At 40.3% G+C, this 23,554-nt stretch overlaps 1 protein-coding gene and 1 long non-coding RNA gene across 3 annotated transcripts in view; one reads left to right on the top strand and one right to left on the bottom strand.

Moving 5' to 3' along the window:
• Positions 1-23,554, top strand: part of LOC146665158 (A disintegrin and metalloproteinase with thrombospondin motifs 20) — a 79,129-nt gene that overhangs the window by 42,818 nt on the left and 12,757 nt on the right. Inside the window, exons 16-28 of the mRNA XM_085412677.1 lie at positions 2,391-2,486; positions 4,157-4,323; positions 4,611-4,740; positions 5,447-5,573; positions 5,656-5,866; positions 5,961-6,125; positions 6,504-6,674; positions 7,506-7,625; positions 8,953-9,060; positions 10,467-10,631; positions 12,144-12,413; positions 13,531-13,692; positions 13,900-14,076. Coding sequence (XP_085268803.1) covers positions 2,391-2,486; positions 4,157-4,323; positions 4,611-4,740; positions 5,447-5,573; positions 5,656-5,866; positions 5,961-6,125; positions 6,504-6,674; positions 7,506-7,625; positions 8,953-9,060; positions 10,467-10,631; positions 12,144-12,413; positions 13,531-13,692; positions 13,900-14,076 — 2,069 coding nt within the window. The remainder of the gene's footprint in view (positions 1-2,390; positions 2,487-4,156; positions 4,324-4,610; positions 4,741-5,446; positions 5,574-5,655; positions 5,867-5,960; positions 6,126-6,503; positions 6,675-7,505; positions 7,626-8,952; positions 9,061-10,466; positions 10,632-12,143; positions 12,414-13,530; positions 13,693-13,899; positions 14,077-23,554) is intronic.
• LOC146665159 (uncharacterized) lies at positions 16,478-23,055 on the bottom strand. Of its 2 annotated transcripts, XR_014912570.1 has the most exons (5): positions 22,722-23,055; positions 21,807-21,860; positions 20,784-20,839; positions 20,391-20,468; positions 16,478-19,761 (listed from the first exon to the last, which is right to left on the bottom strand). It is a non-coding gene; the product is annotated as an uncharacterized LOC146665159 (long non-coding RNA). The 2 variants fall into 2 exon arrangements; XR_014912569.1 differs by having other exon boundaries at positions 16,478-20,468.

Genomic DNA, 23,554 nt, shown 5'->3' with positions numbered 1-23,554 from the left:
TATAAATTGTATATGCAGCAAACATAGACGAGCTTAGAAAGACTTTTAGTTATATGAGGCTACAACACTGACATTCAATATGTTCATATTAGGCACTGATGTCATGTATGGTTATGGTTAACATGTTAAGCTTGATGTGAAGAACAATGTATGCTTTGGACAAATTTTGGGGGAAAAAATACATGAAAGCAGTTTGCTCTAAAGCTTTACAAACTTTGTTCATGTCACTCAGTCTGGTCTTTTGATAGCAAACACAAACCTGACATCATCCCCTTTCAGCTGTGGTGCTTAAAGCAGTGCCTCACTGTGGGCCAACTGCTGATTGCATCCAATCCTTTTTAAGTCTGGGCAGTAAAACAGGACCAGCATTAGCATAAAAAGCTATGGGTGTGGCCTCTGTCATTTGTACTGTGCTAGTTTGGCACTCAACTTTAGCATCTCTATCCATCTTCCTTTTTCTGCGCTCCTTTGGCTCAGGGGTGGCAAAGTGTTTGAGGACTGTATTCAACCAAATCAGGCACTGACCTCAGCCCTGGAAATCTGGCTTAACCATAAGAACGACAAAAAGAAAAAAGAAGGAGTGGGAGTGTAGCCCAGGCAGGATATCCCTCTGCTCCTGTCTTGAGTCTGAGCCTGTCTTCTTGCCATTGAACCTTTTATTCTTTTTCTTTTCATGTCTCTTGATTTATTCCTTTTTTTGTCCGCGTTTCATTCATTGTGTTTACTTAGTTTTCCCCTTAATCCTTCTTCACCAGCCGACACAAAATGATGAACTGTCAACCATAAGTCTGGTTCCTTTTACTTGTAAACAAATATCTTTATGTTCGCAATACAATTTGTATTAAACATGCTTTTGTAGCTAACACCAAGGCCCGATAATACTTCAAATAGCACAAATACATTATTATTCTTTAAAAAACTGTGTTAAAACACAGGAATTGGTGACTCACTTACATTAACTGTTGATAGTTATTGTGAATCAAGAACTCCCACACCATCCGCCTTTTACTGAAGTTTCCTCAATGTTCTTCACTTAAAATGAAAATAATCTGTACACAAAATACTTAAGGGATTAAAAACACAAGCTAATTTTCTTTAGCAAAGCAAATACTATATAGTATTCCTTCTCGCTAGTGTCAGAAAGTAGTCTGTACAAGGTAAACCAAATCATTCCACAAGTGCAAGTTTTTTTTTGTTTGTTTGTTTTAACCTCGGGGTGTTGTATTTACTATTCTTTTCTGGGTCACTCTGTGGTGAGGGCTGATTGTGTGTGCGGTCAGTCGCTAAGCTAGGAGATACCACGTAGCCTCAGGGAGGGTCTAGTGTTGGCTGTTCCTGATGTATTTCTGTGGGCCTGTGAGCTTATCGTTACCCAAGTGGCTCTAGGTAGTGAATGTGACATAGCACTTAAAAGCAGTAACAGTGAACTCAAAAGGCAACTTTGGCAAGGTTTTTGTTTTGTTTCACGCAAATCTTTATGAGTGAAAAGTGTCAAGACGAAAAAAAAACCTTACTGTCTGTCATCTCTGTTTGGTGCAGCTCATTTCAAATCAAGACTAACAGACAGAAAGAGAAAGACCTACATGTGTGAGATCTACAAGGCTGATGAGAAGAAGATATGTAAAACAAGTGCTGCCCCCGAGTGGCTTAAGGTGTCAGGCTAATTGTCAGATCGCTTCAAACCCACCTCTTGTATTTTATTCCTTTCACTTCTCACTTGTGACTCTCAAGCTGAGCCTATATGAAAAAGGAAATGAGTAAATAATAAATCGACTCCTAGTTTACCTTTCCACCACCTGTTGCAAACATTAGACTAAAGGCAGTCTATTAGAGAGACCAAAAGTGCAAGACAATGGTTGCACCAAACAGCTGCTCATTATGAATGCAGTTCATGCAAATTCTGGTCCCAGTTTGGTCTCGCTGGTTCTGTGTTTTGCTTAATTTGTTGTTAAACCTTCATACCTGCATCTCGGTTATCATATTTTGGTCTTCACAGGCTCTTTCTCTTGCTCATGCTCAGTCGCCTTCTCTGTTAGTTTATCATGGGACAACAGGCCTGGTGTAGTAATTACAGGCCAAAGGTAAGTCCAGGGAATAATTACATATAATTTAACGGTCAGGCCTCTGAGACTATAACAGGGCCTCCTGCAGGTTATTTGAGATGACTAGACTTTTTTTTTTGTATTTTTCCAAGTGTGACATTTAAATCCCTAGTGGTTGGAACTTCCCTAAGAGGAATTTGGTGTAGCATAGTGAAGCTATTATGGAAATCACAGTGGGGAGTGTTCAGTGCATTGGTGTTATCGTAGCTACGTTTTTCCCTCTTGAAAGTTCTTAAAAACGGTCTCAGTCTCTTGTTTGCCTGGTTTTGTTTCTTTCTTCTTCTTTAGGTTACAACACAGTGGTTCGGATTCCAGCTGGAGCCATGAACATTGATATCAAACAGGTCAGCTACTCTGGAAAACCAGAAGATGACAACTACCTCGGTGAGTGTACCAGTAAGAAGGTGTGGTTTTTAAAGCAACACCAGGTCAAATTTAAAAGCATTCAGTCTGAATGCGGTGGCAGTCCAAACCAGTCAGATGTATACATTACATTTCTTCGGTTCTCATCTCATAGGTCAATGCCATGACCATAAACCGCGCTGACTCGGTGACCCAGAGCAGTAAAGGCAGATGTTAATGAAAAAGGGGTTGAACTTGAGAAACGAGCCAAGTTACTGTCAAACTGTTTTCAAAAATGAAAGGAAAAGGACTTTTTTTTCTCTTTTTTTACTGAGCACGTATATCGAGGAAATGTGAGGAGCGTTGGTTGAGGGTAAGCAAATGGAGTGTCAACCACTCGGAAAGATAAATGAGGCAGCAATAAGTGCTAATTAGATGCATGTGGAGCTTGAGCTGCATGGAAGTAGAAATAAGGGTTTTAGGGTCAGATGGACCTATTCTGTGCTTGCATGTGAGCAAGAGGAGGACACAGGAAAAGAAAAAAGACAAGCAAAAGAGAAGAGAGAAGCTCTTTTGCCCCCTTTGTAAAGTGTACAGGCATCCATGTTTCAGATGGATCAAGTTGTGTTCAAGATGTTTTAATTCCAATTGTCAGAAGAAATTTCTGGTGGACCTCTTTTGCCCCGCCAATTCTGGGAGTGCTGTCTGCATTAAATATGGTCAATGTTTGCAACACCCTTTCAGTTTTGCCACTTCAGCTGGTGCAATATGGAGGAATTTGTTTAGAGAAGATCAGGGTGACATAAATGGGTGTCAGTGGCTTAGAAGTTCAGGCGCCATTTTTCTCCATTTATTACGTGTATATTGTGACAATATTTCAAAATACTCCAACGAAACAGGTTGAAAAACAAAAATCATGTAAATACAGCGTTTGCGCTGTGCCGTGAGTCAAGAACAGCCTTTCAGAGCTGGTGAAACATCAGACGTCTCTGTCGCCAGTACTCCGAGTATGCTCTGAATGAGTGCTACTTTGAATTCAGTAAATAAACATAATTGCTTTCTCATTTGGCTACTCCCATGGGTGCTATCAATCTTTCTCCCTTTTTCTTCGCTCTTTTCTTTTTCCTTGTGTAATGAAAATTGCACATTAATGTCTTTTCTTCATTGTTCTTCATTTATGCGTACACGATTCTGGACAGTGCACAAATTCTTCTGCAGGCATAAGAAATATGTGATATGTTGCCATAAGTTATCTGCGTGCATCATTGTCAATTCTCTCTGATTATTTGGCATTGCACAACTTGCAGATTTAAATGCAAAACAACAAAAGTTTTTACTAGGCTTGATTAGATGCATTGTTTTGGCATGTACTCACAGACTGTAATTCAGAGGTGGTTGTTTAGGTATTTGTGTGTATTTGCAGTCAGTGAAGATCCTTTGTTTCCACTCCAGTGTCAATCACCGAAGAGAGTCCCGGAGTCTGACTCCAAATAAATGCAATTTGGTGTCACCGCTGTTTCAACATACGGTACCTCCTCGGACGGCAGAACAATAGGTTGGCAGCTGTCTGCCAGACTGTTTACTTTAAATGTAGGCTGAAAGTGACAAATGCCGTCTCGCGCATTCCCCAAACTTCAAATTGCGAGGGCAAAGCTTTCCTTCTTCTGTCTCTTGTGGTGAAATGTGTCGTTCTTATTCGAATGTCATTCCAGCATTATCCGATAGCCATTCCAATTTCCTCCTGAATGGAAACTTTGTGGTGGCCATGTTCAAAAGGGAAATCGACTTCAAGGGAACCGTCATTGATTACAGCGGCTCAGACACAAAAGTTGAGCGCATTAACTGCACTGACCGTATTGAGGAGGAGCTCATTCTGCAGGTATTAATAGGAAGTTTGTTTTCTTTTAATGCTTAAGTCAACTTTATGTTATTACTATATCAGTTCTGCTTTGATTATTTGCATACTGTGTGTTCTTCTGTTAATGTTTCTCCCCACACCGCTTCAGTTTTCACCTCTGCGTCTCTTTTCTGCAAAAGTTTGCTTTCGTTCTCACCTAGTGACACACTGATCTTAATCCCTCTGTTAAAGAGGTGAGAACTCTGTATGGACAAAATAATAAGCATGTCAGACCTTTGACCTCGCCTTTTCCAACGTTATTCCCACAGGTCCTGTGTGTGGGAAACCTCTACAACCCAGATGTTCGTTACTCCTTTAACATACCCATTGAGGAACACAGAGAGCAGTTTGTCTGGGATCCCTCAGGCTCCTGGCTCGAGTGCAACCGCATCTGCCAGGGTAAGATCTCTTGGCTTCCAAATCTCCACACATGAAGAACACGATCATTTTTCATTGGCTTCTGTGAATTTAAAATCACTTCAGAAATGGGGGGAAGGGACCTTTTGAGCTGCTGGGATGCCTTCATAAATACAGAAATGAATATTTTTTAAGCTCACTGTTGTTCAAAATGTGCAGCATTTGTCTTTGTGAAGAATCAATGGCCAAACACTCCAAAAGTGTGAAGTATACAGGATCAAAATGTATAGTGTGAGCTTCAGTGCAAATATTATTATTAATTAATATTATTAATATTTTGATTTCTTCTCCATCATGTTACTCACACCTCTAGATTTTAAAAACTTACTCAATCGGCATCTGGTTTCTAAAGAGCCCCTTCTTTGCAACCCCATTCTGATCCCAGGTAATCGCATTACCTGACACCTTCACCTTCGCCTGGTTTTACTACACCCCACAAATTTCCGTTTTAGTAGCAAGCTACTCGGTTTCCCAGTGGATCAGAGTGCACAGCGTGTGTTTGAGGGGTGTGAGACCTGCACACCCCTAAGGCTGGAGGATTGAATGTTAGAAAGCTAGCAAGACTTGTTAAAGGCGATGAAATGTGATATTTTTAAGTAAAGTGACTACCAGATGTTGAACGATCTGAACGTTGCTTTGTTTCACTGTTTGTGCGTGTGTGTGTGTGTGTGTGTGTGTGTGTGTGTAGGTGAGCGAAGACGGAAGAGAGTGTGTGTGCGTAGGAGCGATCACCTTGAGGTGTCGGACCAACGCTGTGAACATTTACCTCATCCCGAAGCCGTCAACGAGCCATGCAACATAGACTGTGAAGTCAGGTGTGTATTAATGTCCCACGGTCCCACTTCCCGTGCACGCCCACAGTCAGACACTTCATGACAACCCTTCTCTGTCTCGCAGGTGGCACGTTGCTGGAAAAAGTGAATGTTCAGCTAAATGTGGCCCAGGCTATCGCAACCTGGATGTTCAGTGTATGAAGTACAACCGGATGAAAAGACAGAGCGAGAGAATGGAGACCAGTGCCTGTGCCGACATCCCCAAACCAACGACCAGAGAGCCCTGCCACGGTGACTGTCTGCTGAAGAGCTGGCAGTACAGCGCCTGGTCACAGGTACAGTCGGAGGAAATTACATTGTACATTGTGAGGGCCTAGCCCGGTTAAGGACTTTAAAGCCATCCAACCTGCATGACTTTTCCATATGCAGTGTTCTAAGACATGTGGACGTGGCAGCCGTAGCAGGGAGTCTTACTGCATGAACAATTTGGGCCGCCGGCTCGTGGACAGAGAATGCAATGAATACCAGAGGGTGGTAACTGAAACCTGCAACGACCACCCGTGTCCGAAGTGGATCATCAGTGAGTGGAGTGAGGTGAGCCTGGATGCTCTTAGACATGCAGATATGACCACACAGAAACAGATATCCCAGAATAGAAATGATTTATTCCTCAGAATGAGAGGATGAGTTCAACACACCTCATAAAAGTAAGCTTCTGCAAAGCCACATGCAAATAATAAACAATCAAATTACTGGCGTACTATATATAGTGTATATGTGATGTAATACAGGGGATACCCTGAACCTGCAGCTTGAAGTATAACTGCTTTCTCTTATAGTGTTCACACCAATGGCATAAATAGGACAGGACAATTAGCATAAAAATGTGTACTCACCATCGACTGTTTCGTAGATTTTCAGTAACTTCATAAAAAACAAACAAACCTCAACCTACAACTCTTCTACCATCAGTGCCTGGTGACTTGTGGGAAAGGGATGAGGCACAGACAAGTGTCCTGCAGCATGGGAGCCAGGGAGGAGAAGCTGAGCGAGCACCTCTGCGACATGACAAGTAAACCCCCTGCCGTGGGAAGCTGCGAGCTGCCCGAGTGTGCATCTTGGCAAGTTGGCGTCTGGGGAGCGGTGAGTTCTGCGCACACACACGAGTAAGACACACACACTGACACAGCGGGGCGAGGTGACTCCATTCAGTGTTTGACTGAGGAAATGGGTTGCATGTGTGAGTGCCTAGGATTTACTCTGTGTATGTGGTTGTGGATATGTGTGTGGTCAAAGAGAGAGAATGTGGCAGTAGGAGACTCAGTGTAGATTTGTAGTGCGTGTGTGTAAGCTGATATACCTGCAAGTTACAGCAAAGTGTGCTTACTGTGACACCAGCTCCCATTTCCTTTATGCTACTTTCACTTTGCCCTCATATCCTGTAAGACTAAACCTGACCCACACTATTAGAGACACACATACACATTCAAATATACAAATTTCCCACTGTCTCTGGGTAGATTTAACTACATTTTAGTAAAGAACAAACTAAATAAAACAGGCATGAATGGGCGTTTTTCACCATTCATAGTGTAGTTTTGTAACTAATAATACGCTCCCAGACATGTTTGTATTAAGTCAGATAGTAGTATTTACAGAGCTGGAATATATTGACTCATTACTGCCTGGGTAATTATAATTTGCAGATCAAATAAATCTATCTTGTGGCATTTTCTGTGCTCTCGTGTGGTACCTAAACATGATGGGAGAGCCTTGTATGTGAATTAAGAACTGGGTAAAGGGTCGAGTTGAGGCTCCGGGTGTGTATGTGAATGGATGTCTGTGTGTACGTGTCAGGGCCTCTGCTGAGCAGGACCTTGACTGAGGCCCTGTCTAAGATATCAACCTTCAACCTCCAACTTCAGCAGAGTTGGCATAGGTGCGCATGTGTGTAACTTGTTTTTTTTCTTTTAGTGTTCAGTGACCTGTGACCATGGCTACCAGATGAGAGCTGTAAGGTGTGTGTCGGGGGATTACGGCGACACAGTAGATGACAGAGAGTGCAATGCTGCAGCGATGCCCAGAGACAGTCAGGTAATAAGAAACCTAAGATCGTGCATCGAGTCAAGAGTCAACCATACAGAGTCTTAATTAATAGGTTTTAAGTGGATTTTACCGTAATTTCACCATAATGCGAAATATTTCACAAACAGTTAAGTTTTTTATGGGACTACTCCCTGAAAATATATTGTAATGTGACCTTCAAATATATGAATCCAAAATGCATCCCCCCGCCCGCCCGCCCGCCCGCCCACACACACACACACAACGCTCATTACTACTGTAAATCCGGCAAGTGGCACGCACAATTTAGATTACTGATGAGTTTATGTTCCTAAGTCACTTTAAAACAGCATTAAGTAATTTCTGATTACTTCAGAGGAAGTGGAAAAAGCACTAAAAGCATCTGTATTTTATCACCTTTAAAACACTTCTTCTATCTGAACAACCACCAGAAATGAAGCAGTGCCAGCAACACTCTTGTCAGAGCTACAAATGAATGTTAATATATCAGCATTAAGTCCAACATTAACCTTCCTGTTTTGGCTTTACCAGCTCCCAATGGGGAGACTAGCACTTTAAATTGCTAAACGCTTTATTATGTTCCCCATCTACTTGCCAGCTGATTGTGGTTTGGTGCTGGTCAGGTAACACAAGTGTAAAGTGGGTTTATCAGAGCCTTTTGAGTGAAAACAGCTGCCTGCTGTGGCTGGAAAGAAGGTTGGCAAGAGTGATGGAACTGATCTAAACACTGCAGCTGTGGGTCAACAGTGAGCTAAAAGTTGTGGTAAGGCTCGATATGGCAGATTATTTTTTAAGATATAGACATGGACAAGTGCCGCTTTAAATCTTACTGGATTTAGCTTGAAAACTAATCTAATGGTGTTTTGTTTGGCTTCCAAACAAGCTGAGGTCATAAATTCTGCTCAAAGGTACCCTCCCTTTACTCAGATTTTAGATGCATATAAAGAAACTAGAATTTAGGTAGAGCCTTTTAGTGTCAATCTTGGAACATGCATAGTTCTGCAGAATGAAGGGGAAACATACAGGTAACACTGACTTAAAAAATCTTTTTGATGTCCATTGACAATGATGGACACTCAAGGCATTTGACTGATCTTAAAGTTTATAGATAAGTGATCGTTTCTAGGTGTTTGATTTCAGGTTGTCTTCAACAGTACTACGTTTTAGGGTTCTAGGGCTTAGAAAGGTGCAATGATATATTTTTGGGGTATATTAATAACCATATTTTGCCCCAATTTGTTTAATTTACCCTATTCCTTTAAGACAACTTAAGATCCTTGCATATTTGCTTATTAGCTCATCACAGGGCAGTTTGTTACAATGTTTGTCATTGAAGGACTGTGAGATGCCATCATGCTCACAAGCCTCTCCAGCACAAAGCACTCCTCGTCCAGACAACTCTGCGCAGTTCCTGACTCAGTGGAGATATGGCTCTTGGACTGCGGTAAGGAAATAACTTGAGGTTGGTGGATCTGTTAGAGCATAATCTTTGTACTGTTTTGTTCATCACTGTGTGTGTAGATCGAGTGAAAGTAGGACTGTAGGCCTCTGACAAAGAATGAAAAATAAGAATATTGATGGAGCAATTTGTGTGCGGTTTGTGCGTGTGTGTCTCAACCACACTCAAGTCATGTTATGTGTTTACGAATATTAGGTTGACATATTCAACATCACTGTATATCCCAACATTACTCTAGAAAGTACATACTGCACATAACTACAATCCTCTGTTTTACCCCCTGCTGTAACTACACACTCACACAGACATACAATATGCAGACACGTGCAGGCTCCAGTGTCTTGGCAAAGAGGTCCCTCCGCCTTTCTAATACTTTGCATTGTTATTCGGAGCAAATGGAAACCAGATTTCATCTAAACACGAGTCTTCGGTTTCTGAGATTGAACCCCATCTGTCAATCTGAAAAACCGGTGTGAGCTCACATGTCAGAGGCCAGCGCCAGTACGGTCTTTCAGACACACATGCTCCACATGCACATATATACATGCATGCATTCCCCAAGGAGCAGCATTGCCATCCTCAGTGTGACATTGATATGAAAGCGATATTAATGTTTCTGTTTGAGCTAGAGCTGCTTGATTGCATTAGATATTCATCTCTTCAGAAATGTTTCCATGGTGTCGCGCTGAGATGGCAGGAGTAAACCTTCAGAGCATAATTATGAGCGCTGAGGGAGTTATGTTAGGATACCAGTGACAATGAATTCATTTGTAAGGTGAAGAAGTCACAGTATATACGTTTAAAAAACATAATGAAGTTGCTCCTTTCCTGCATAAAAAAGCCAGGTTATTACTGTAATGAAATTAGGCACCAATACTTTGAACATGGCCAAAAGATCCAGATCAGTGACTTGAATTAGATGAGGTAAAGTTGAACCCTTTATCATAAGCATCATGTCATACAGCACTCCTGGATGTATTTTATATTGTAATTCTCATCTCTTGGGAACCATTAGAATTTTCTCTCTAAAATGGTCGAGGGGTTACAGTAAAGTGAAGCACACAAATCTAGAGCTGATTTTTCTGCCTGTGTTCAGACAGCAGTACCTTTTGAATGCTTCGTGCTACCAAATATCACAATAAAGCTTGCCCTTCCTTCTTTACAAAACCATTTCACTAGCTGGGCCCACGTCCTCATTTTAGGTTTGACAGCGTTTTAGTAGGTAAAAGTGAATGCTTTGGCATAAATTGAGCTGCGGTTTGGGGAAGGCCTCAAAGGGGACTGTCGATGGCTCCCGGGCCTGGCAGATCCCCATGTACTAAATAGAAGCAAAGAAGTTAAAGAATGGAGAACACGTGAGAGAGCTCTGCTTGTATGTGCATGTCCTCCAGTGCTCCGTGTCCTGTGGCAAGGGAAAGCGGGCTCGTTATGTCAGCTGCCGAGATGTCCACGGAGGAGTGGCAGACGAATCCTACTGCGCCCACCTGCCCCGCCCCGCTGAGTTTGCCACCTGCTTCAGCCCCTGTGGGCAATGGCACGCCGGAGAATGGTCACCTGTAAGTAAAACATCCAGCTGTGTCGAATAGAAACAGATGTTTCCAACAATTTTCAAATCGTGTTGAAACACAATGAGCTGTAAACACTGTTCGTGACGTCACTAAACCAGCATTTGCATGGAGTCAGTGATGAGCTGTAGTTTTTGCATGAATTTGCTTGAGTGAAAAACAAATTCCTTATACTATTTGAACCCAAGTGAGATTTCTTTGATTTACAGTTTATGGTGGGACCAACCTGCCAACTCTATATTGTCTGTTGATTTCTCACTCATCATGTTTTTCCTCTTTGCTCTCTACGTACCACAGCTGGTCGAGGCAGACGGCTGCCTTCTCTGTGCATAGTTTTGTGGGAGGACTTTTCTTGTTAAAAGGGAGTTTCCCATTGTCCCCCCCCCCTAATTAGATTACATTTTAATGTCACATAATGTTGATTTCTACTCTTGTTGTATTCATGTTTTTAGTCTCATGGGGGCTTCCCATCAAAAGAACTCACCACGAAATACTGCAAATCTGTTCATGGGAACATCAGTGAAAATAACATTGCTCAAATGTAATTCAGAAAATGGAAAACATCCAACAAAAATGTCATGAGAGAGATAAATTAAAAAAAAAAACCTTGAAATTGATCAAAAGCAAAATTTAAAAAAAGGGTAAGCAGTCATTCACTATCCAGACTTTAGGAGTATATAGAAAATGTTTGGTTACTAGTGTAACCACGGTTCTCTGCTAAGCAATATTCCACAGTGCTCGTGGAAGTGCAGGCATCCCAGAGATTCCTCTGTGTGGTTGATACCCAGGTGATGCCTGAGGGGATGGGTCAACTCACAAGCAGCTGGGCAAGGGCAAGACGCCACCAATGGTTACCTGACAATATTCAGTGGTAGCAGTAATCACTAATGCTCAGCTAGCAATAGCTAAACAAACATAAAACTCAAGCTACTTGATGTGTTACAGTTATGCAACAACCACTACTAGAAGAATATCTCTTGATGTAAATATGTACATCAAATATAACTTAGTAGTTAATCCTTAAACTAGAAATACCCACATTGATGGTCTAACCTTGATGGTTGCATCAGCATAAGATGGATCATTTTGGCTCAGGACCGCTGAGGAGTTCTAGTGATCTTTGTAGGGAAGAAAGCAGGTATGCTTGGTTTGGGGCTGGGGGCTATTATAAAGGGGGTTCTGGGAACCTGTGTGATTGGTGATTGGTCTGTCTTGGTCAGACTAGTAGTGGTGGTGGTAGTGGAGCTTCCGCAATTGGTCACACAAGACGGCGCTTCTCATGGTGCAACACGTAGCGAGGTTTGAAACATTGATTCTTACTTAAGGTATCCAAAAGCCCACATTTTTCTGTCTTATAAAAACATAATATAGTTCTCAGAGCTTTGCAGAACATGCAGTAGATTTTCTTTTTTCCAAGCATTTTTTTCTCATTAAAAATCACAGCTCTTCTATTTCACCTTTGTTTTTAAAACTCTTTGGCTCTCTTCCCACACCTTCCCACAGTGTTCAGTGACTTGTGGTGTAGGAAGAGCCACCAGACAAGTGGTTTGCTCCAACTACCCCCAGCCAGTGGACCAGTCTTTCTGTGACCCGGATGAGAGGCCCGTGACAGAACAGGAGTGTACTGCTGCACCCTGTCCTTCTGTTTACCACCGCCAACGCATTAATGACCAGCCCTACGAATATCCTCAGGATCCAGGACGTCACCCAGGGCACAGCAGCTGGAATGTGCCTTCAGCAGACAACCAATGGAGGACCGGACCTTGGGGCGCAGTATGTTCAGCATGAGATAGTTGAAGAAATAGCAGGGTTCAAATATATTTTGTCAAGGTTCCTTTTAATGCACTTGGAGGGTTATTAATGTCTTTTTTTTTACATACAGCAAAAGTAAGCTTTCATATTAATGTAGAACCAGCAGTGTATATACAGGCCATGCCTATATAACATGTTGTTGAGAGACCTGTGTGTGTGTGTGTGTGTGTGTGTGTGTGTGTGTGTGTGTGTGTGTGTGTGTGTGTGTGTGTGTGTGTGTGTGTGTGTGTGTGTAAACACATTCTTGCGAACACATCTAGTAGGAGTGAGGTAGCAGATGTTTTCATTTCCCAGGGCAGAAGGCCATACATGGTAAAGGACTTTATGGACAGCTTAATAGGAATACTGAAGGCTGCAGTGTATACATAGCAAATGTTATATTTCATGTCAGTGTCAGTGACTGGTATTTAGCAATACCAAAAAAACAATATGGTATCAAAAGTGTTGTTTTTGATGGTCCTATTAACAGATTCAAAAGGTAGTGCCTTGATTTCTTGGCTGAAATTAGTTCAGCATTAACAAATCCAAATAGTTTGAGGCAGTTGAGGCTCTTAATATACTTGGCTTTGAATCGCGTTGGCCCAAATTCAGATAGAATGCCATGTTTCATTTCTTCTTTTAATCCTTTTAACCTTGTTTGGTAGTTTTACGTCTGCATAGTGTTTGCATGTATGGAGGAAGGTCAGTGTAGGTGTGGTTGTCCCTGTTGGTAGTAGTGTTATTGTTAATGTTATATAAAAAGAGCTTTTTACATGCATTTGGCATGAAATTGCTCATGTGTTTCCAACCAGTTATCAGTGTGAAACCAAATGCAGTGTTACATATGGGTCACTTTTACTCAGATTGTCCCTAGTGGCATTATGTATGTACTCTTACACTTCATAAATAATGGGTGCGGTGGAGACTGAAAGTTCTTCTTTAGACTCATGTAAACATGATACTGCTGCAAATAGATTCTATAAAGAGATTTTACATTTGTTTTATGTTAGATGTCAATTCAAGAGCTTGGTAGTCCAATCATTTTGAATTAATCATAATCATTGTCTGAATATAATTGCATATTTTGTGTGCTCTCCAGTGTTCCAGCACCTGCGCAGGAGGCTTCCAGAGGCGGGTGGTTGTTTGTCAGGATGCTGATGGACGCAGCAACAACTACTGTGATGAGAGGGTTAAACCTGCTGAGTCCAAGAACTGTGATTCTGGGCCCTGTCCTCTGTGGAACTACGGTGTTTGGGGAGAGGTGAGACCATATTTATAGTTAGAAGTGCAGTTCGCTCATCTCTTTTGTTTTCCATCGACCATTTATGCGATCCCCATTTTTGTTTGTGTATTTTTTATCACACAAACAGGGACTTGGTCTAAAAATCTGGTAGTCATGTCTCTGTAAGTCAAAGCAAACTGATCTGGAATCCGAAAAACAGAACATTTTGTTTGCTGTTCCCCTCAGTGCACCCAAACTTGTGGTGGAGGGAGGAGAACTCGCCTGGTGGTATGTCAAAGGCCCAATGGACAGAGGCTCAATGACTACAATTGTGACATCCTAGACAAGCCACCTGACATGGAGCAGTGCAACTTGCAGTCCTGCCCAGGCTCTGCCTCCTGGCACCGTGACCCATGGAAGCCGGTATGATAGTACTAACTAATTTAACTTCAGTGGTTATTCTTCCTCAAGAAAGGTGTGTGCTGCATTTACTTCAGATCTGCGTTCTTAGTGTGTTTTCAGCCTGAAACTATCAAAGGTTCTGAAGCAAGAGCTGGGTTATCTCGCACCACTGTTGCCTACCCAGCTCGAGCCCACCCAGATGGGCCCTGCAGTGGCATGGGGCTGATTACAAGTTAAAAAAAAGAGGAAAAACATACCCAAAACAATGCTGCTCCACTTAGGGAATCATTAAAAACACATGGATCCCATTTATGAGCCAAGGCTCCAAATTAAAACATATAAATCAGGACAGTGCTGTCTAACAATGCCATATATTTCTAACTCCAGAAAATATTTATTTTATACATGAGGCGTGAAGTAAATGATTTATGTTGTTATTGCTGTCTTCACCCTGTGCCCAAAGTACACAAGTGTATATTTGTGTATAAGAGTTAATATTATGACCTTTATTGAACAGCAACAACAACGACTTTCAGTGCATTTTGTAGATGTTTTTTTGTACAGTATGATGATATTTTGCAAGGAGCTGGTTATATTTAATATTTCGCTGGTGCTCTTGGTCAAACTTCTCTTGTCTCTCAATGAATAATGACATTTTGTACAGAGGAAAATATTTTCCATCATTTGTTTTGACTTACATTTTAATGCATCTCTGTTGGGTTAAACTGAAAATATATGCAGTAACGTTTAAGGGAAAAGAGAGAATTTCACAAAAGACGTAAAAAGTCGTTTTGAAATTATATTTAAAACCTAAAAAAAAAATGCAAAGTTTTTCAACAAGAGGCATTATAGTAAAGGTTGTTTAATATATGATGTAATGTATGTCACACGGGAGAATTCCATACTTTCCAACAGCTTTCAAAGACGTGTCCCAGTTCTCACTGTGTATACTTCATCTTCCAGTTAGAAGGGGATACGTCATCATAATAAGGTGCTAATAACTTAATTTTAAATATTGATGACTTAGCGGTATTGTGAAGATTGAATTTTTATCATATTTCCAGGCTTAGAAATAATTTATTTATTCTGTTTCTGGTTGATAGCATCAGTTCAGCTTAGTCAGTGTGCAGTAAATCAAAACCATTGAGAAGTTCATTATTATTGTTGATCAAAGAAAGCACGCAGATACCTCCTTTGTGTAAAATTACAGTCGATTGTTGTTTCTCTTTCATCCTTTGGCCAGTTTTATTTCTGAAGGATTTCGTTCAAATGAATCATATTTATTTGTTTACAGTGTATTATTAATTGTTGCAGCTTTAATATTTTGTTGCAGTTTAGACTTGTGTAATGCTTCACTTGAATTATTTGACATTTTTCACACGTCCGCCAAATAATTCTGCATTTGGAGGGTTATTAATGTCTTTTTTTTTACGTACAAAAAAAGTAAGCGAAGTATGCAAAGACCAAATTCTGCTTTGGTCTTTGCATTCACTCTGCTACACTGAGAGGCAACATGTTCAAAGAGCCACATCATTTCCAAATTCGGCTGTCAGGTGAAAAGTATGTTCTATATTAGCATGAAGACTAAATATTATTTCAGAAATATGTTTGCTGCTCTTATTGTTCTAATCTTTAAAGAGCAACTAAACACCCGAACCTTGAAGCCATTTTTTCTTTAACATTTCATCTTTCGTTAGTAATGTTGAAGTGAAGGCGTGTTTGTGTCATTACAGGTGCAACTAGGCACACATTCAACCTTAATATGGATGAAAGACTTGAAATGTTTAACTCAGTAAAAGACAGCTCTTCAGTCAAGTATTAGTAACGTAAACTGTGAACACTTTGTAACTTATCCAGGTAAACACAGAGCATTTGCCATATACAGTCTGAGTATGTGTTGGACTTACACACCGTGCAGGGATTGAATCTATATTTGCAGAGTCAGGCTTCCACTAATGCTTAATTACCAGTTATACACTGTGACATGTGTAAATCCTCCGAGTTACATTTGGATTAAGCCAAAAAATTATCATGACAAATATTTCAGGTGAAGTGTTGCAGCTTGGTCTCTGTTTATGTTGGTATCCTTCCCAGTGGAGGAGGATCGCAGTCTGCCTCTTTTTGTGGGTTCTTTTATTTTTTTGCTTCTCTCCCTGCGTATTTGTGTGACGACTTTCCACTACAACCGAGACTCCTCACCCATGGCAGTTTCACTCCCAGTCGTTTTATTAAAGTCTGTGGTGCAAAGTTGCACAAACCCAAAGGGCCAACTCTGCTTTATTTTGCATATTTTGGTACGTTGCTGTGCTTGTTGCTATTTATTTCATTCACATGCGAAATATATAAATATGTTAAATTAGCTGTTTCCAACTGTAAAGAACATTAAAGAAACATAACTGTGAAATTTGTGTTGTTTCTCACTGTAATGTTTTATTGACAAACAAACAACAACAAAAAAATAACACTGGACTTTAGTGAATGTCATAAAGCCAAAATGTTGCACGAGGAACAGCAAGACAGAAAAAAACACGTTGCTTTGCAAGGGGTAAGGTAAATAACAACTGACTTTAAAAAGAGTTTGTTTTCATGTGCACTGACTTTTTATATACAGTACATTTATATGCTCTACATACTGTGTACATGCAATACACATACAGTTTATGTACAAAGTTAACGTACAGCACCCCATAGAAAAGATGTGATCTGTGGGCCATTAGGGGTATTTTGGTATTTGACCCTCAATTTGACTTTACTGTTTTGTTTTTCAGTAATACTTTAAATAATTTAATCTTTGGGGGGAAAACTTAAACTCTGATTCTATAGTATCTATAGTGTTTCACATACCATGGCACATTGCAGTGTAATAACACTCCAGGCCCTTTTCCTTTTATGTGTTTTAACATTTTCTTCTCTAATCTCTTTGGAGAAAAACATGCAGAGTCCAAATTAAACCTTAGCGCTGGGTGGCACATCTGTTTACCATTGTATTAATAGTGCTCTCTGTAATGCATTTGGCTGGAGACAGTGTAATATTATCTTTTTTCTTTTTTTAAACCGCAACAATAATTGGTATTAATTTTTTCTGGCAAGTCTTGTTTAGTTTTTGGAGAAAGGAGTAGAAATTCTGAAAAAAAAAACCAAACACTGTTTGCAAAATGCAGGCAATTATAATCTTTGAAGTACTGTCAAACTATATTTAAATTAGTATTTCAACAAAGGCTTCAAATAACCCACAATATGCCAGAATTACTTATTTACTTCTTTCTTTAAAAGTAAACGATTATTTTAACTATTGACCTACAAAGCACCAATGTACACAACACAATAATCATTGAGTCTTTTTCTATTCAAAATTACAATTACCTATTCATCTTCTGTAATGCATAAACTCTCATATAATTTAGGAATTCACAATGATTTGAGAGGCTCAAAACGCACTTATTGTTCATACAAACAAACCTTTTTTGTTCAGGTGAAATAGGAGACGCTTAGAGGCCAGATAGAGATCAAGCAGCATGGTGGGGAGGTGGGGGGCAGGCAGTTGTTTTAATTAACATTTCCAATATTGCTCATGGCTTTGGATTTATCTTACCTTATGTAAAAGCATCTTACCTTTGTAGTATATACCAAATCTTCTTTTTTTTTATAATTTTGAACCATCAGCAGTAGTGTATATGTTAGTTGTTATATGTTACATAAATCAAATATATTCAAACGTATCCCGCCTTTTTTTCTGTCAAAACATTTCATAAGAGACTGTATTATTAAAATCCTTGTAATCTTGCAGAGACACCCTTAAATGCCATCCATTCTAATCAAGCCCTCTCAATATATTTAAACCAGACAACAATCCTGGAAATAAACCTGAGTACATACTACCATCTTGGAAATATTCATAAATGAGCTCTGCCTCTCTCGCTCTCTGCCTCTCGATTTATAAAATGTTTACACCCTTAAACTGACTTTTCAAAACTCACCTTTTCAGATTGAGACTTAATCTTAGACACTAATCTTGCTTGTTGTGCCCTTGATTTCATTTTTGTTTTCCTTTTTGGCACCTTCTACATATTAAAAAACATATCTTGATAAATTCAACTGTTTACTTGCTTCTTCACTGACTGATTGACTGACTTAAGTGTCTTTCCATCAATCTGTTGTAAGTAACCAGAAAGGTCTGACTGATCAGTTACTGTTAAAGTCATATTCATTTTCCCAATACACGCCATCAGAGAGTATTTTAAAAAGAGAAAAAGACACAAAACAATTACCACATTTATTGCACAGGTTCCGGATTATAGGCACACAGTTCAACATAAACTTTTAGGAACATAAATATCATTAGCTAATGGTAATTACCTTAAAAGCAATCTTGATGTCAGCTGGGTGTAAGGACCAGTGATACGGCTGTGTTGCACCACTTATGTGATTTATGCCTGTTTGTTGTTAACAAAAACATACCACTTCCCGTCGAGTGTGGGTTTCCCATGGAGGGGGGATCACAGTAAAGCGTCTGCACGCTAATCATGCTGCTTCAAATGAAATCCACATGTAGAGCTTTGACATACTTGACTCCAGTTTGAGGGCAACAGGGGGGGAAACATCAAACCTGTCACTTTGGGGGCAGTTGTTTGTGACATCATCAGCCTTGTGATTCCTTATGCTGCCCGTGTGCTAGTTGAGTTTAGGTTATTAGAGCAGCGGCTTCCTGGTGCTTCTCACTAGAACAATCATTGCTGTGTGTGCTAAATTGGTAAAAGACTTTAACATAAAGGATCAATCCCTGGGGCTTACACATTTTGGCAAACCGCTAAGATTTAGGTGGCACTGATGCCGTGAGATGATATCAGAAGCTATCTTTGCAGGTTGCTGCACAAGTATCGTCATGATCTAGTTTAGTTTAATGATAGTTAGGAGAAGTCTATTAATGCCGTTCCTGCTCCTGCTGAAGCACAGTGAGTGTGTGAAAGCTACTGAAAGAAAATAAAGTGCCCATTTAGTGAGCGTAGCTGTTGTGGGTGATCCAGCTTGGGAGCTGATGCAGTGAGATGAACAGAGAGGAGACAGGGATTGAAGGTCTCTGGAAGCATTTGATTTGGTCTTCTCCGGGCTGGCTGAATGGCAGAGAACATGATCGTGTTTTCACACAGGTACAAAACATCTGCTTTTTCGCATTCCTTTAAGTGAAGCACTGTGAAGTGTTTTTAAACCCACAGGAGTTACTTCATAGACTCCACTTACATGAAAAGTCCTCTCACATGAGGCTACCACCACAGACTTAATGGGGCCTGTTCATGTTTGGGCATGTCGATGCTATCAAGTGATGAAGTGAAATGGACTGTTTCCCCTCTTGTGGGTGCGATAATGATTGACACTGTCTTCTAGGTCAGTTTCAGTAACAGAGCAAATAGCGCTTTGTTTCAACTTTTAGCTAAAATAAAAACCTTAATATAGCACCACCTGGTAGTTCTGTTTCTTTTTGAAGTTATAAAGGATGTTAATTCCACCTCACCACATGACCCCTGCATGATGCATTTGGATTGACGGAGGAACTCTGAGACCTGACTATTATCTGTTCTCCGTCATTGTTGTTATTTACTTTCTGTCTTGATTCCTATTGTATTTTTCCTCTGGTGGAAAAATTTTTCCTTTGCTAAGAATTGATACCGTCCTTGGACTTGGACTAAAATGAGGTACAGTGTTGGAGAGCTACAAAACAAAAAGAAAATGATGGTGAAAGAGAGGAAAACAATTTATAAGGTAAACAAGGCAATCTCCACACAAAGGCTAAAAACAAAACTGAATACCACTTTGAAAATATGCATTAAGTGTAAGATTCCTTTGCATCAGTTCCTTGTACATTTCTTTTTCCTAGAAAAAATTGAAAGGTTCAGATCTTTCTCTTCTCTGAGCTTTTCCATACGTTGCTGTTTGTAAAAAGAAAAGCAGCTGCGTAACATTTAGCAGGAAGAGGAAGTTTGACTTGGCTGCCCCGTGTCACAGGTCACTACTTTATGACTAACTGATCTGCTGTTTGTGTTTTTCCAAGTTGTGCCATCAAGAATTTGCTTTATTCTTATGTTTATATGACTACTCTTCATTTTTGGCTGTGTTCATTATAGCGCTCATTGCAGGATGTTTAACAAGCTCATTGAGAAATGTCTCGGTGGAATCTTTAGAGTTGGAAAAATTGACTGGATAGTCCATTTTTTTCCTTATGTCACTTGTTATATTCTTTCTGAGTGGTGTTGACTTGAAAAGCAAACTGTGTTGGAGACTGTTGTACATGCCGCTCAACCTGCTGTTTATTTAACACTTTATGGCAAGTTCATACTTACACGTTTAGGTCAGAATGTGCTTAGTTTTAGCCATTTGGAAGTTCAATGTGGATCTTGTGTTAAAACGTCTGTGAAAAACTGGATAGACAGAAATTATTTCCACATTATAAAGTCAACTACATCCATAAATGAATAATATGACAAAATCAACTTCCATCATTTCAAATTCATCACTTGTTAGGTCAATATATTGAACTGCATCCTGATCTTCATATACTGTATGTGCATTGTCATTGTTCTTATTTCAAAGCATCTTATAAACTTGGTTGGAGTTGGATATTCAGTATAAATCAATGAAACTAGGATGAAGAAGTCTGATTGGGTGTTTTAGCCTGTTGGATAGAAAAGATCTATGACTCTTGACATTCCTTTGCCCCATGACGCCACTCTTACCAGCTGTTCCCATGTTGATAACATGTGTTGTTTTGGCTTCTGTCTCTGAAACCTCCCTGCAAAACAAGACCATGGACAGAAAAGCCTGAATGTTCTGTGACACCACGTCTTCCTCTTCTCCTTATCTGAACTTGATGTGTTCAGCTGCATGCCAAGAACATAGTTACTCAAGACATGTCGCTATGTCAACTATGTCAGCGTTTGGTTAGTTCCCACCTATTAAACTCCTACCAGATTAAGACTCTGCTGGGTTAGCATGGTTAATGAGGACAAGTCAACTTTGCTCAACTGAGTGATATTTTATCACTCAGCCTTGACAACATGTGCTTGAGAGTATGATTCCACACGCTGTTCTTCCTCCAGGTCAGCACTGAGCTCCTTTGAAGACTGTATGCAACTACAGTTTGCCATATGCTTGGTATTACCATCCCCTTGCATTGCGAGCATGCTGCAATGTGATTGGAATGCAACCATGGTCCTCACATTTTAAGATGTGTACTCAGTTAGAACCACTTACTGTAGTCAATATACAACACCATAATTGTCCCTGTCCCTCTATTAGGATTTATATCTACAAAGCTATTTTAAACGCGAAAGATATACTTTTTTGTCCTATGATCCAGTTTGTTTTAATTAAAAAAAAAAAAGCTACTATGATGATATATTACACTAAGAAAAAAGATGAAATTCTGGGATAAACCAGCATGCAGATGGATTTAGGAGGAGGTACATAATATTTTTCAGTTCCAACATAAAACAAACCTGAATTCTGCTTTTATTGCCAAACAAAACCTCTTCATCCCATAATTATAGTTCAAGCAGCAGTAAATGTTTGCTGCTTAAGGCCATGATGACAAACTAGTCTGTCTGAACGAGGTGGTTACTTGGTTTTGTGGACTATTCTTTCCTCTCCACAAGGTACTGCAAGGTCATATCCATTTATTAGCAGTGTGACACATTTTTAAACTACAGTCAAGGTTCCCTGGGGCGTTTTAACAATTTCCATGTGTTCTGTTGGCTTACCTGTTTAGATTAAAGCAGTGGGTTGGGTCATCTCGAGGTTTCTGCCTGCCAGTCCTAGACAAAGGCATTGATGCACAAAAAGGTATCTGATATCAGTTTGATTATCCAGTTGGAGCATCCATATGAGATCATAGTGTTCACTTAATCAAAATCAGAGGTCTGTATTTTGTAGTTTTGTAGCATGCAAAAAAGGAGAAAAATGGCATGAATTAGCTGGGTTTGGTTTAGCACTCAATTATGCGATTTGTGGTAGAACTGTGAATCTTGATCAACTCAAAAAGGCTGCTTTAGAGCCACTAAGCAAAATAATGAAAAGCTGCCTCTTTGTTACATGTGGCTGTAAATATTAATTATGTCTTCCTCTGGAGAAGTTTTGTTCTGCATGGGGAAAAAAAAAGAAAACTTGTTTGACAAAAGCTGTTTTATTTGGCTGATTTCCAGCTGCCAAATCTAAAGCTGTTGAGTCGTTCCATTTTAGAGTAATCCACATCGTGCCTAAATGAACCTCACTGGATTACAGTGGGCTTAGCCCGCCAAATCATCTGAAATTAATTGCTGGGACAACGTGGGAGGGCAAATCTGTCTCAAGAGGGTTTAATTTCCCTCCCGTGTGACCTGTTGATTTATACGTTTCTCCCAAGGAACTGTGAACCTGTATTCAAAACTGCTACACCTTAGCACACCTGAATAGTACTAGAAGTTCAACACAACTAATAAAACATACAGTACATACGTGGAGGTTCAGATGAAGCAATTTTTCATTAGTAAAATACACTAAAAACTAACATAAGTATGTGTGTTGATCAATTTTCCACCAAGAAAATAAAAAAACAGACATATTTTAAGTTTGACACTGTACAAATGCAGGACATAAAAGACAAGCAGCAGGCTGATTGATAGGGAAAATGGTCTTACCTGAGTGGGTGCTGGTGAGTGAAGCAACCCAGCTGTAGATCGCTGAATCAGAGGTCCCTGAGTCCTTGCCCTCCTCTTGCTCTCAGAGGTGAAACTGTCTTCTGGTCCCACGCGCTGTGCCAGCTCTCTGTGCTCTGTGTTATCGGCCATGATTAAGTAATGGCTGACAGATGAGGCTGGCAGGGTTGCGGGAGGAGCGCGATGCCATATAATGTCTTTTCTTCCACTGTTAAAACGCAGATACAGTTCAGCTGGGGGAGCGTAGCTCGTATGGCTGTGATTTCCTTTTTTTCCCTACCCCTTTTTTTTTTTTGCCTTTCTCTTTCTTCCTGCTTCTTTTACAAGAATGAGGAGGGGCCAGCCCCACTCCTCATCTCCCCCCCCTCCAACTTGTTTGCCTCTCTCTGCTCTTGTCTGAGGTAAAGGAGAGTCCTGTTTTGCTTTTTGAGTGAGCGTGCAGCAGGTATGTGAATCTGCCGTGCTTGGGGACTAGTCACTCAGGCTCTGGCCCTTGGCTTTGATGTCATCTGTCAGCTGAGCGGGCCCTGTGTTTAAAATGCCTTGATAATTACAATGTGTATGATGCGTGTGTGTGCAGTGTCAACCGCTACCCGCACCATACTTACCAAGAAAAGGCAGGATGAGGTGGCTTTGTTGAAAGGCTTTGAATGGAGCATATGATTATTAGATTGTTTAAACAGGAAACCATTCCTCTACCTCCCAGAATGTGAAGAAAAACACAAACTCCACATCTGCAAAGCCCATAGGTCACCACCTCTGAGTTATGCAATAATCTGAGATCATAATTAGAGGACAGTAGAATATAATGTTCA

The sequence above is a fragment of the Rhamphochromis longiceps genome, linkage group LG7, assembly GCF_057381845.1.
Source record: "Rhamphochromis longiceps isolate RC_006_pf linkage group LG7, R_longiceps_female_GT1.1, whole genome shotgun sequence".
Lineage (NCBI taxonomy): Eukaryota > Metazoa > Chordata > Actinopteri > Cichliformes > Cichlidae > Rhamphochromis > Rhamphochromis longiceps.
The sequence above is the reverse complement of the archived record's forward strand: the minus strand, read 5'-3'. Positions and strand labels throughout refer to the sequence as shown.